Source organism: Ostrea edulis, chromosome 8, assembly GCF_947568905.1.
Source record: "Ostrea edulis chromosome 8, xbOstEdul1.1, whole genome shotgun sequence".
NCBI lineage: Eukaryota > Metazoa > Mollusca > Bivalvia > Ostreida > Ostreidae > Ostrea > Ostrea edulis.
The window spans coordinates 21,654,614-21,670,062 of record NC_079171.1 but is presented as its reverse complement, the minus strand read 5'-3'; the positions used below and the strand labels follow the sequence as shown (position 1 = coordinate 21,670,062).

At 35.0% G+C, this 15,449-nt stretch overlaps 2 protein-coding genes across 2 annotated transcripts in view; one reads left to right on the top strand and one right to left on the bottom strand.

The window, feature by feature from the left end:
- LOC125661176 (uncharacterized) lies at window positions 1-7,853 on the top strand. Its single transcript, XM_048893098.2, has 4 exons — window positions 1-460; window positions 2,142-2,233; window positions 4,166-4,259; window positions 7,471-7,853. The coding sequence occupies exons 1-4, from the start codon at window positions 100-102 to the stop codon at window positions 7,506-7,508; spliced, it is 585 nt and encodes a 194-aa protein (XP_048749055.2). The 5' UTR covers window positions 1-99; the 3' UTR covers window positions 7,509-7,853.
- Window positions 7,854-9,891: 2,038 nt separating this feature from the next.
- Window positions 9,892-15,449, bottom strand: part of LOC125662929 (multiple epidermal growth factor-like domains protein 10) — a gene marked incomplete at its 5' end in the record, with an annotated part of 15,676 nt that continues 10,118 nt past the window's right edge. The window contains 2 exons of the mRNA XM_056147496.1: window positions 9,892-11,247; window positions 12,789-12,859. Of these exons, the coding sequence (XP_056003471.1) occupies window positions 10,934-11,247; window positions 12,789-12,859 (385 nt within the window). The remainder of the gene's footprint in view (window positions 11,248-12,788; window positions 12,860-15,449) is intronic.

The following is a 15,449-nucleotide window of genomic DNA, read 5'->3' as shown; positions in this document are numbered from 1 at the left end:
AATATGGACTTTTCAAATCATAGAGATACATCTACTGCAATGAACAGATAACGGTTGTCGCATTCAGGCATACAACGCAATACACTATACCTGTACACCATGGGGATAATATGGATGTTGTTATTTATTAATATAACAAACAAGTGTTCACGAGTCAACATCGTCTCGTTTATTCTACTTACCACAATTGGCATGAAATGTCATTCAGAGCTTTACGAAATGAAATGGACGAAGATACCTGAATATGACAATCTAGTCCCAAAGCTTGCGAATTTCTTAATTTCTGAATTCGAAATGATTGGACGGGTGGAATGCGTGCTGAGGTGTTCCATGGATAAACCTGCATGTCTTGAAGTTTTCTATAACGGACTGCAGGGATCTTGTAAGCTACTGAGGAGTAACCTTAATCAGACATTGGTATATGATATACAGACCGGATGGGAGTGCTTAGCAGAAAACGGTAAAATGAAATATTGTTTTATAAAATATCGCCATTAGTAATGCATTACTGAATTTCTTTTTACTTGTTCATACCTTCCATCTAAAAATAATTTCACTCATATGGAGACGCCACCAGTAGCTTTTAATTGATTGTATCTTGTTTAACGGCCCTCTCAAAAATTTTCACGCAAATAGAGACGTCACCAAGACCGGTAAAGGGCTTCAAATTTAGGCCTATGCTCGGCGCTTACGGCTATTGAGAAGTGAGGGTTCTTTAGCGTGCCACATCTACTATGACACAGGACATCCGTTTTTAAGGACCAATAACATTCACACCTGATGCTGAGCGTTTGGCGATGAAATTGTCTCTATACCTGTCTTAACGACCGAGATTCGGACCCCGGCCTTCCGCAGGCGGGGCGAACGCTGTACCTCTAGACCACCGCGGCGCTCCAGCTATTGGAGACGTGCCAGAAATTTACACCCATGCATGGCGTTCAGGGCCTTAGTGAGCATCATTTATCTCACTAACTCCTGCCGCAGCACGGTGCCTTTATTTTCTATGAGACTTCCTACTGTTATTCTAAATTCAGATCTCTTGGCGAAGAAGCAGTTATCAACTTATAATCTAGACTTTGATATTTTGAATGGTGAAAAGTTAAGTATAAATTTAGTAAGACCAAAGTTGTGTTGTTTAGTTTAGAAAATAATAACCAATTGCCTTAATTATGTTTTAAAGATTCAGCTAGAATTTTTTCATGAGCACAACACCTTGTAATTATCCTTTCTTCGAAATTATGCTGTCAATAATACATTGATGAAATGGTAAGCAAAGCCTAGAAATTCGCTATCCATCTTGGTTGAAAAAAAGAGAGCCAAATTTGATATCAACGTGGGTTCTTTAAGGGACTGGTTTACGTTGGGGGGGGGGGGGGGTATTTATCATTTTTTGATGTTAAACATTGAAAATATAACAGATTTTATGTTGACAACCAAAGTTTTAACTTTCTGAATCCATGGATCAGAGCAATAGTTTAGCCTTAATTCTGTTTTGTAAAGAAAGACTCGAGTCTTTTATGCTTACAAACAAACCAGTAATTTTGTAATTTAAAGCATCTTGAATCTTGAATTGATTTTACAGTCACAAATTTAACTTTTAGATGAAACATTTTACCCGAAGAACACTTGAAATGTGATAGATATAATGCATTAACATCGATATACATTTCTTTTAAAAACTTCGTAAGCTTTAAATCTTTATTTACAAAACAAATGATAAACTCTCTAAAAAGAACATCTGTGATACTAGAATAGCCATACTTTTGTATGAAACGATTTAGACAGTAGATTTTGATCATTAAAAGTGAAAAACTAAATTTTATGGGAAATCGTGAGATAGTCCCTTTAAAGTTTTTGAAAAGTAGGTCAAAGTCCAAAGTAAAGGTCACTAGGTCAAAGCAGAAAATATTGTTATTTATAATAGAAAAAGCGTCTGATGAATGAAAATGAAAAGATTTACGCTTTGTGAACGTTTTCCGTATTCTAAGTACATGAAGAAGCAAAGCTAGTGGATTAGTATACAGAATCAGCTTTGTGATATGTTCATACTACTGCTTGTGTAGATTTTTAAATATTATATCTAAGGTATTTCTACAGTTACAATTACAATCCTGGTTATATTTCAATGTAATCGTTTATAGGTGAAACTGCAAGCTGGGATTTCGGCTGGCTGTGTTCCTCTGAGCACTGCTATCTACTGAACCAAACCCAACAGTCTTGGATCGATGCAAAGGTCGGTGATGTCTCTTTTATATTTCACGCTCTATTCAAGATTTTGTTTTTGCCGCTCTATACTAATGCCTACAGTTTAGGAAAGAAACAAGGGATGCAGACTGGGGTATTTTTAACACTGTTTTCATCCAAAACGGTTTAGTTCATTATATATATATATATATGTGTGTGTGTGTGTGTGTGTGTGTGTGTGTGTATAATTCCAATGTTATTTATTACAATTGTTTTGATTGGACAAAAATAAAGCTGAACAAGAGTTTATACATCAATAAATCCGAAAACGTGATGTATTCATACACGCCTGAAAACAAATAACATAGTGCGGGGAAACTATTCAAATTTTTGCAATTGTTAATAAAGTGAATGAATTGGAATTATAAGAATCAAACATTCTTTTTGAAGAATTTATCGATGTGTAAACTCCGGACATTTTACTCACAAACTTTTATTCAGTTTGTGAGTAAAATGTCCGGAGTTTACACATCGATAAATTCTTCAAAAAGAATGTTTGATCCAATAATAATTTCGCTTTGTTTCATATTTATCTTATCTTTGTTTATGTATTAAAGGACTCCTGAATGCAGATACAATATCTATGTCGTACTTATATCCATGTGAGCAGATTCATCAGAATTGATTGTTGTATATTGATACATTGGTTATGTAAAATATTAGACGTGTAAAAATGCATACATGCTATCAATTGATCCATTAAATTTTCTTTTTGAAAACAAAGAGCCATCTCACACTCTAGTGAAATGTAATTGAATAATCAAAACATAATAAAATGCAAAATTTATACCGAAACAATACAGTATGCATTGATTATTACTGAGCTTTTAGTATGGCAGGGGACAGATTGTTTTTGTTCTGAAACATGTAGTATACATCAAAGTCAGATTATGACAGGCTAATTTGAAATAATTTTTCCTTTTTATGTCAAAACTTGTATGTCATGGTAGTGTAGTTAATAAATTATGGTCCTAGATTACATGTCATCCATTCATATACCAGTGCTGGTGCACAAAATTCCTCTGAGCAGGTGCCCCTTTCTCGCTTTGGTTTACTATCATTTGGGCAAAATCAGCACCACCCAAACCCCATTAGAGTACCATGCAAGGATATTTAAACACTGTGCACAATCAAAATATGTCTTCCCTCCTTAAACATCTTCATTTCATCTTGAGCCATCCACCTTCCCTCTCAGCTACAGATCTTTTGCTAGACAAGATAGGTTTTCATCTTTATTTCGTCAGCAACTGACCACCTGTCTTAGTTTCGTATCTGCGCTCATCTATATGCTAGGTATCATGGTGACAACTACATGCCGCATATCAACTTTTTTATAAAGCACTCAGCTACACCTGACATGGATCCTATTTTACACATGTTTTACACTTCATATATCACTTTAAATATGGAGTATTTCCACTTTTTAACATAGTGGACTGAACCTACATTGTATAGTGCGAAACTATCCCCTGCTACCTAGAATGAACTGCCTTAAAAATTATGCAGATTATGTGGAGGGAAAAAAGATTTTCATGTCCGCAGAAAGTGCTAAACAAGATGTCAAGATACCTTGGATCCACTAGATTTCGGAGGCTTCGTACCCCGAACCCCTAACAGGGCTGATTCGCCTACAGATGCAGTATAGAAATTACATCTGAATTGATGAAATAGGGTCAACGGGGCTCCCAAATCCCTGTCTATCTAGGAGGTTAACATCCCACCAACAACTACGCCCCTGTCTATCTAGGGGGTTAACATCCAACCTACATCTACGCCCCTGTTTTCATCTATGCAGATATATTTCTATACTACACTTGTAGACTTGTCAGAGCTCTAATGAATACATGCACTGTACACAGTGAAATGTATCACTTGTTTACAAAAAATGTGATAGTTTATTAGACCTCTCGTGTTGTTTCAGCAACAATGCAGACATCTTGGGGCGCATTTAGCAGAGATAGACTCTCCAGAAGAAAACACGTGGATCAAAGAGAACGTTTTAACAGAAATACCAGGTGTGTAGCTTCATTGTTGTAGTATTACGTATGAAGCGAGAAAAATGACTATTTCAACAATGCCGCAAAATAGGTCGCGAAGTTCATGGAATGGAAAGCATTACTATATTCACACACGGAGAGAGGGCACTGAAAAACACAATCTAACTAGATGTCGTCATAGTGGCAAAAAGCAAGCAACTGGATTTCAATAGAAGTTAAGCAGAATACACACCGTTAATGTAAATATTTTACACTATTTAAAACAAATTTGTTTTCATCGTTAGATAGGCATATTCTGTACAGCCATCTTTCACACGTGAACTGCCAAAGGTACATTCCCTACATGACTGTCTGCTCATCTGTTTTACATTCAGTCCAAATAATTTCACTGATATTGTGACGTCACCAACTCTTGGTGAAGCGCCACAAATTAAAAAGTCATCTTTATCTTGCCAACGCCTGAACGGAGGAACAGTCAGCTACATTACGATTTAAGTCGGATGCAGTCAAGTTACGAGTGGGATTCGTACAGACAACCTCCCAGCGACGTCATCGAAAGGAAGGTAGAACTGTCACTGAGACAATACCTTTTGTACTATGTAAAGTGATTTAATAGAAGAATTCAAATAACATAAAAAAAATTGCGACCATTCATTTTATGCGACAAATACCGATGAAATACGGAATTCTGGGTATCTGTCTTTCACTGATGAAAGACGAAAATAACGAAAAGTCATCAATCTCATAAGTCCTATAATAATATTTTCTGCAAATAACTTACTATGTATAGTACACATTTGCAATGTGATCCTAATTCATTGTCAACGTTGACATCCCGAAAACGTTTGAAGATACTGAGTTAATTACACAGAACACACAAAAAAATTGTTTAGGAGGGAAGGGCGGTTTTTATGTAGCTCACCTGAGCCGAAGGATCAAGTGAGCTTTTCTGATCGAAATTTACCGTTGTCCGCCGTCGTTGTCTTTGATTTTGTCGTAAATTTTTGACATTTTCATCTTCTTCTCCATAACCACTGGGCCATTATCAACCATACTGAGCACAAAGCACCCTTGGGTGAATGGGATTCAAGTTTGTTCAAATCAACGGCCATGCGCCTCTCAAATGCGAGATAATCACGAAAATGCAGAAATAGGGTGGGATCATATAAAATATTTGTTTCTTTCAAGAACCACTGTGTCAGAAGAACTCACATTTAATTAAAACCTCCCTGTCATAGTGCAGATTCAAAACTGTTAAAACCATGACCCCCGGGGTAGGATGGGGCAACACTAGGGATAAACAATTTACATGCAAACATGTAGGGAAAATCTTTAAAATCTTCTCAAGAACAACTGAGCCAGGAAAGTACAAATGTACTTAGCTTCCTGGCATAGTGCAGATTCAAGTTTGTTAAAACCATGACCCATGACCCATGGGGGTACTGTGGGGCCACAATAGGGGATCAAAGATTTACATGGGAATATGTAGGGGAAGTATTTAAAAATCTTCTCAAAAGCCACTGGGCAAGAAAAGTTTATATTTACATGAAAACTTCCTGACATAATACAGATTCAAGGTTATAAAAATCAAGCCCCGAATGCACAGTGTATGCTAGGGCCATAATAGGGATTATAGTTCTGCATGCGAATATGTAAGGAAAATCTTTAAATATTGGCTAAGGTGACGCAGGTGAGCGATATGGCCCTTGGGTTTCTTCTTATGTCAGTATTGAAAGGTGAACGTTTCTATGAAAAAAGTGAAGATAACGAGTCGTGACCAATTTCATAATCCTATGAAGAATTAGATATGTAGTTCGAATTGGTTTTTATGTTAATTGAAATGTGAATCACTTCTCATGTGATTTTCTTTAAACTCCATTCATCGCATTTTAATTAGTATTTCTCGTGCAGGATACTAGTTTCATATGTTTTCATTAGCAATCTTAAGAAACTTCCAAAAAAGTAAATATTTTTTTTTTTTTTTATATATATTACCAATTGAAAGGTTTCAGGATTATTAATTCTAGAAAATGAATCAACAGCGCCAAACAAATATACATTTGATATGCATTCTCGGTTGTTTTTTTCTTTATTTGCTTTTTTTTTTTTTTTAAATCTTTTTTGCCTCTCTTTTTCGTTTTTGTTTGTTTGTTTTGTTGTTTTTTTTTTTTTGGTTTTGTTTGATATTCCCATCAACTTGCTGTAACTTAGCTAGAAATTATTTATTAGGTATGCTATAACTAGCTTTTCTTTGTTTTAACGATTAGTGTATATATCACGGAGTCATAATTTTTTAATTTCAATTTTTATTTACTTGATAATGTTTGCTATGTACATGTAGTATACCGTACAGTGTTTAACGGTTTGAGAAATTCAGAGAATTATAAATTTGATATTCCAAACAGGGAAAAACTCATAAAGATTATCATCATAACGAGATGATTACACTGCCAAAAACAAAACACTGATAGCCCCGTGATTCTAAACTCTAAGGTCGAGGCCATGAGTTTAAAAAAATGGTGCAAAAGGAAATACCAAAAAAGTCCTCACATTTTCGTTTACAATTACTAAGGGAGAAGGTAACACCCCCCCCCCCTCCACACAAAACCCAACTGTGTTGTATTTAATATAACTTTAGTTTTCATAGGTGTAAGACTGTATACTGTTTAACTCATATGGAGACGTCACCACTGCCGGTGGAGGGTGCAAAATTCAGGTCTATCAGCAGCGCGTACGGCCTTTGAACAGGAAGGGATCTTTATCGTGCCACACCTGCTGTGACACAGGACATTGGTTAGTTCATCCCAAGGACACCTCCCCATTTAGTCGCCTCTTACGACAAGCAAGGGGTACTGAAGACCTATTTTAGTCTGGATCCCTACGGGGCTCACAACCTTTATTGCGATATAGTGCACATTTAGAGTATTTTCTTCATAGCATATCAGTAAACGTATACTACATGCAATAAATGAAAGGTGAAGATAATGAACAGTGATCAATCTCATAAGTCCCATAAGCAATTAAGCAATACAAAATAGATAGTTGAGCAAACACGGACCCCCGGACACACCAGAGGTGGGATCAGGTGCCTAGGAGTAAGCATCCCCTGTCGACCGGTCACACCCGCCGTGAGCCCTATATCTTCATCAGGTAAACAGAGTTATCCGTAGTCAAAATCAGTGTGTCGAACGGTCTAACAATCAATATGTCTTTGCTTCTACTTTTACAGGAGATATAGATCCTAATTTTTGGACACAGTGTACATGAATTGGTGCCAATGACCAGGGAACGGAGAACACGTTTGTCTGGAGCGAAAGCAACACTGAACTGACCTTCTTCAATTGGCTTGGCAGTGAGCCTAATAACTTCATTAATGAAGACTGTGTGGCCGTGGGGAAGGCTGGGACGTGGTTTGATTTTGTATGTTTAAATCAATGTTTTTTTCTCTGTCAGAGAAAACTCTACAAAAGATGAGGCTTTTGTGATTTTGTTGTGTCAGACTTATAGTCCAAGTAACTTTGAACTTTTATGGAATATTTTCTAGGAAATTTCGACAACTTTCATGTATTTGATCAAAGAGGGGGAAATTGATATAAAATTATGTTTGAATTTGTTTTGTTTTTTAGTTCTACGTTTCGTTGAGACTTCACTGATTGTGACGTCACAATACCACAAATTTGCTTGGCGCTCAGGGCCCTTATTCACAAAATAGCTTACGACTAAGATCAAAATTTACAAATGCTGATATTTTTAATATATGTTTCATTTCTTGTAGATTTTCTTAATCAATTTGTAAAGTACATCCATGGTTTATAAAACTCGAATACATACTTATGACTTTGTGATCGGTATTTAATTATCAGACAGAATTATTTTTTCTCCTTAGTCGTGAGGTGTTTTGTAAATAAGGTACTGCAGCAGGTTCTTAAACTTGTCAATGCCTGCAGCGTCATCCGATTTAAGGTCACGTCCAAAAACCTGCAACTTTCATATCTAAATATCAAACGATCGGCGAAGAAGCTTGTATTTCTACGTCATAGATTTAACGCACTCATGACAAAATCGGGCCTCAAAATCACTACCTTCCCAAGGACATTGACTGTGTACAGCGTCTGATTGGTGAACGTTATAATGAATGAACTACAACTAATTGTCAAATCATTCGTAGAGAAAACTAATAAGAGAAAATTGGAGCCACTTACGACACTCGTTTAGTAGATAAAGGAAACTAGAAACACAAAATGGTTTGATATTTGCCTCAAGCACTGCTGCACAGCAAGAATATCATGATGGACAAATCGATCTTTACAACGAATTAACATCATCATGCTTACAAGGGACCATACGAAAAGCCGGGGGGGGGGGGGGGGGGGGGGGCAAAATCTTATTAACAAATTAGATCAATTTATCATTTACAACCTTTAGACACCAGAAGTAATTAAATATGAAGAGTACTGCACAGCAAATCTGACAAACTTTGTCAATGGATACTTTGTGTATGTTTAATTTGCTTCTCTAAAAAAATATCACAGGGTACAAAAGGAGGAAATAGGCATTTAAAATGAAATTGAAGAACTAAAAAGTAGCAAAATTTGCACCTTTTCTATAAATTATGATTATTTGATGTGCATGACATAAAGGAATGCGGGTACGAATCACTAACACGTCATTTCCGTTGGCGACCGTGTAAACGGTTCGTTCACGTAACCCCTGTCCTAATTGTTTTTGAATGACCAGACTCTCTTCAAATGAAAAGTCGCTGCTTTCTCCATTTTGGATTAAAATCTCTTCAGATTTGTTTTCAGGGAAATGCTTTTGTTTACAGAAACCCATTGGAAATGAATTCGGGAGAAGTCATTGGTGACATAGTGGTAAATGACGGTACATTATACATATATGAAGGGAAAGTGGGATTATTGATGGTATTGATTTGATAATTACATCCATTGTATAGGACAAACGTCGAGATCAACAAATTTATTCCTGAATGTTAGAAGCAGCAGAAGAGTTTTAAATTCAACATTTGTATATTGTAAATGCTCTGAGTGAAAATCTGGAAAAGCAATGTTTACTGATTACAATTACATCAATATACAATCTGAATTCAGCGTGACTGCTCCCTTGGGTTAAATCAGTTTGTAACCAACCCTTTCAGATTCAGGTCAAAGATCACTACTGATGTTAAAACAGCAGCCATCTTCAGATTAATGTCAAAGATCACCACGACTGATGTTATGATAGCAGCCATCCTCACCACTCTGGCGTACATGACATCGAAGTAAAACATTGACGTTATCTTTGTATGAACTTTTGAATCGATTTAACTACATGTACCGACTTTGAATTAAAACAAATATCAAAAGAATGCAACCGTTTCTTGAGTAATCTCGAAGTCGACATCATGCATTGTTTTGTTTTTTGTATTTTCCCCGAATAAGGCCCTTATTCTGAAATGCTCAATGTCAACACAATTTTTGTAACTAATAGAGAATTACTTAAAAGAAAAGGCTATCTGTGAATTATCTCATTCCCAATTGCCTTTATGGTGTAGATAACTTTTTCCTTGTATTAAATTACCAATTGTTCTGTCTTGGCCCTGCCGTCGTACATATGTGCAACCCGACTTACTTTTAATACTTCTTTATTTGCATGAAGATATGAGTTGATGTAGCAAAGTGTTTGTGATTAAAAGCTAAGACTGAAACATTTGAACAAAATTTCAATGTAACATAATCATGGATACAAAATAAATTCTGATATGCTGATATGACTAGAATAATTAAAACGATGCAAGAATACATTTGATACAAATAGTACGAGTATTGAGAGCATTACCTAAACGGAGATCACAAAAATATTGGCATGACACAGCCTTCCATGAAAAAAATTCTGCAGTATGTCACTTTACCACTATAAAGCAGCAAAGATTTTAGTGAAAATGCATAAAAAATACGTTCTAATGGCTTATAAAATAATCATCAATAATATTTGAGATAATTCACTGGAAATTACACAAATCAACACAAGCCGGTCAGTATGCAGATGTAACAGACGACAACTTGCTTGTATGAAATCATCAACTTAGTAATAAGCATAAGTCTGATTTAAGCTTCTGAAAAATACATACACATAATTATGCAAATCATAAGCACAGTGTAAAACACTTTGTGATAGGCTAGACGCTAAACAAGCGGCAGGTTGAATATGACAAATCTACCTAAAAACACAAAAGAGTTCAAACATGACAAAATCAATAAACAAAGAGAGATAACTCTAACTATAAACTGAACACCAATGCTCTTTAACATGATATCGATATGAAAAATACTATTATACAACAACAGAGTTTCAGAATAGTCTAATTAGGAAGTAGTTCAGTGGTGATATCTACTTTCTTCTATTCACAAAGTACACTACACTTTTATCTAATTAAAAAGTACAATTGAAACTAAAATTCATGTCTGGGTTTTTTACACAAGCATTAACATGAACATATATATTGCACATGTATGTAAATCATACATTTCCATTGCAAATGATATCACAATTAATTTTATTTTGTTTCTTCATTTTTTGTACATGTGAACAAATATATTCAACATAATCATACTATTGATGTGACACGGTCAGGAAATATGATACAAGAATGTAGTAAAATGATAAAACAAAGTAGTAAAAAACATAAGGTATAATCAATTCTGGACATGGATTTCTTCATAGGGAGATTCGTCTAGTTGGCTTTCATTGATTGTCATGTGCATATTTCCTCTTTCGTCTGATGCATCAGTGTTGGTTCTTGGTACTAAGGCAACGCGTTTTGCATTTACGTAGATTCTTGACAAATCATTCACGTATATTTTGTTTCCTTCGTCCTCACTGTCAAGGTTTTCATAAAATCCAATTCTCTGTGTTTCCATGTTCGTATGTCTTTCTCCTATGTATAATCGCGCATCCGGAAGTGAATGGTCTTGACGATCTTCATTCTCTAATTCAACCTGTTCTTTCTCTACAAAAGTTACATCTTTCGTACATGTTTTTCAATGTTTCAAGTTGTACGTCCTTAATCATCAAATTTGAATAAAAAACTTTGAAGTATAATTATATCATGCTAGTACATGTATATACATCAGTTGTGTTCAAATAGACGAAAACTAACAGCGAGGAATAATTACAGGCCGTTCAATGAATGAATGAAATTCCAAATTTGTAGTTTTCATAATTCCGGCCAATTTCTCGAAAAAATCTGAAGTAGAAACTTAGACTGAAATCTGAGATTTTACTCAAATTTTGACTGCGCAAATAAAAGAAAACTAACAAAAAAAAAATCGTAGTGGACTGCAATTGATGAAAAAAATGTCAAAGTTATATAGAAGAATATTATAAAGGCCTACGTAGGGAAATAGATATAGCCATTTGCGGCAAAGTGTTGATAGGTGTATTTAATTCAAACGCTCAATTTTTATTTCAGTTTTTAAAAAGTAGACGTTTCAAACATGTAACAAATCAGGTTTTATTCAATAACTCAATAAAAATATACCTGGATGTTATTGTTGTGTATTACTTGCTCTCAACAGACACATGTGAACTGGATTGTTCTAGAGTCTGATTGATTGAATGTATATTGTTCGAGAATATTTACTCATATGGAGACGTCATCATTGCCGATGAAGGGCTGCAAAACTTAGGCCTATGCTGGGCGCTTACCGCCCTTGAGCAGGGAGACGTCTTTATCGTGTAACACCTGCTGTGCTTCGTGGCTTCGGTTTGTGCGGGCTCATCCGAAGGACTGCCCATTTTTTGGATTATTTTCATAACTGGGAACTAGGATTTTGGAATTAACAATTTTGTTTGCGTAGATTCAGTTCGGCACGGATGTGGATATTTATTGTTCAACTACCGTAACTTAGTATTTCGCTACTGTTACAATTTTCTTTAAATCATTAATTCTAAATAAATCTTATCAATTGTATGATTGCCGTTGTTAGTCAATTTTGTAAATTGCATAACATGTAAGAAAATACGAAGTGCTGGCGATAACTCTGATTTTCTTACACAAGGTACATACCACACTGCTGTCAGTGTCAATTTAACCCTACATCAGCACTGTCAAACCTTCTGAAAGTCACATTTTTCTTTTAATTGGAATTTATGCTTATTCTCAGCATTGCCTTTTCCTTTGTCATCTTTCTGAGTGTTTTCCCACACTAAAATACGTTGAGAGACGATGATTAAGCATCCCTGTCGATCCGTCACACCCACCGTGATTGCTCTGTCTTGATCAGGTAAACGGAGTACTCCGTAGTCAAAATCAGCAGTTTAAAAAAACGGCTAAACAATTTGTATGAAATACATCAGAACGACATGTCCGAACGACATCTCACTAAATTTTACATACGCAATCGGAATTTTTAAAAAAAAAATCATCGGCTTCTGAATTTGTGTTTTAAACATTGGAGTATTTCTACATATCCCGGTTAAGTGATAAACTTCCACTTAGATGATGACCATTTGGCCATTAGATCGTGACTTATTAAAGAAAAATCTTACCATTTGTAATTCTGCTTTTTTTGCTTGGATCTTTTTGTGCTTCGGAAATACCGTCTCTCTTTCTTTTAAGTCTTAAATTGATAAGTTCAAAATATAGTACAATCTTAGCCGTACAATAGTCTCCTCTGTAAGAGTATGATAACTCCCCCTTTACTCAAAAGCGTTGGAATACCATATTCTGTACAATAAGAATGTGTTTGAGATATATTATGCTTACGGTGGCAACAATGCATTGTGTAATATGTTTGTTGCGTATTATGCATTAACACATTAGTCTACATGTTTGAGGTTTTATACGTCAGAAGAAAAATGACGTAACATTTGTTTTGCTGTAAAGATTATATAACCGTGCCATTTCATGAATTTTCCAGAAACGTAATTTTTATCATAAATACACTGTGAATCCTGTGATATTAAGCCCTATTAATTAGGTACTTAAATCATTTGAACGACGAGAATCAAGCATTCATTTGGAATCATTAAGCTACATAAGATTATCTGGGGACTACAGGAGTTTTTATGATTGGGATTGACAGCTGATTTGTGACAGTTTTGTGTGCTCACATTGGACACTGATGTTGCATACCTATCGTAAGTTAGTAATTTGTTATTGATTATATCTTGATTTCAATAACTGCAATCTGTTGCTCACACTGGTATTCTGACCCATTACAAATGAAACAATAAACAAAGTCAAAACTTTGTTATGGTTATGGTCTTCTCTATGAAATATTAGAGCCCTATTCACTCACCATTCTAAAGATATGACCAAAGTTGAAGTTTCCGTTAAAGTTTTGAAATTTTGGTCAAGCTCCGAGCTCAAGTTTACAATGTCACTGTGTATAGGCATAATGGACACTTAAAGTTGAAACTGACACTTTCAGAGAAAAACGACGGACACTTATACATCAAACTGCTGTTTCTCCATAACACACTCTGTAAGTTATCTTTGTTAATGTTTAAACCTTTTAAGAAACCAGTGAATATTACCTTCCACGGAATGTAGCTTATATTAATCTCAATGTTGAAACTCTGATTTGTTTTCATTTTATAACGATATCCTCATAATAAACATAATTTCGATCTCGCGTATAAGGCATACTGACATTGTCTCACATTATGGACAGAATTTAGACATAAACTGGAATTTCCTTAGCTTCGACATGCATATTAACCGTACCTATACTGGATTCCTAAGCTTCATAAGAACCCTTACAAACAAAGATACATTGATGGATCCAGTAAACGTTATACCTTGCCCCTATCTGTGCTCCTCATGAAAATAATAACAGCTGTGAAGGAGAAACTCCAAACGTACTGCGCGACTACATATACCAGAAGTGGTGTAAATGAAATGTGGATTTTAAAATATTCTACAGAACTTTTAGCAAACTTGAAATCGCAAAACTTTTCTTAAAACAACATCAAAATGTATGACTTTTCAACACTTTACACGACTATTCCTCACGATAAATTAAAGACTGGACATTTTAACATCACAGACAGTTGCTTCCTCAATGGAAACTTGTCGCCTTTGATTAACGTTAGGAGACGTACACAATATTTTAGAAATTTATCTTTATTCAAACGGTTAACTACACCAGGTATTATATCTATAATATTCCCGACTCTTTGGTCATATTGAATTTGATCAAATAGACCTTTTCCCCATTTTCATTGTGTGGTTTTTCTTTTCCTTGGTGTTATATGTGACTTCTTACATTAGATTTATTTTTGTCGTCATTATACTTTCGTCTTTTTCAATCACAAAGATGGCTTTGTGTGTGTGTGTGTGTGTGTGTGTGTGTGTGTGTGTGTGTGTGTGTGTGTGTGTGTTCCAAAGTTATAAAGAAATAGCATGTACAGGAACAAAAGTCTGAAAATGTCGGATGCCACATAGTTTGAGTACCAAAAAGAGACCGTTGCCTAAAAATGAAATAAGGGTCTGTTTTCGTTTGAATTACAGCCCAGTATTGATATTAATTAACATTGCTAAGTTTCTTGTATTCCGAAGAAAATATCAATTTTGTCTTATATCGTGATATTACCAATGTAAACAATAAATATGTTCATTTTATGTGGTCCTAATCTACGTGACAGCATGTTTGGTCAAATTACGAGTATAATGTGTAATAGGCAAAAATAACAAATGCATCACGGTAAACAATACCTCCCTAATGTAGGGTAATACCATTGATGTTCCGCGCAGGTCGAGCTAACAAAAAACAACTTAACGCTTCCTTTTTCGGCAGAAGTCCTTAATTGTCCAGAACTTAATTTCTATTTTGAAAATTGTAATGAAGTTCTTTTGGATTTTGTGTAGGTAATAGAGTAAATGATAAATCGTAGAATAAATAAAAAGAAAATTTATTTATCAATAAGATAAGAAATATAAAGATGTTTGAAAAACAAAGAAATCACACTTTCACATACACACACCCATACTCTCTCACGGAGAAAGAAAATATAAATTGGTATAAATACACCTGGCAATATTGACACTCAATATAACGTATAACTGTCAAGACAATTCAATAGTTAATACAACAAGTATGTCATTCCAGGCTGAAAATATAACTGGTAATAAATGTATTACATAATGGTTCGAATAGTAGCAAATTCCGCTAACTACAGAAAAAGTTAAACAGTAGTAAATTACGT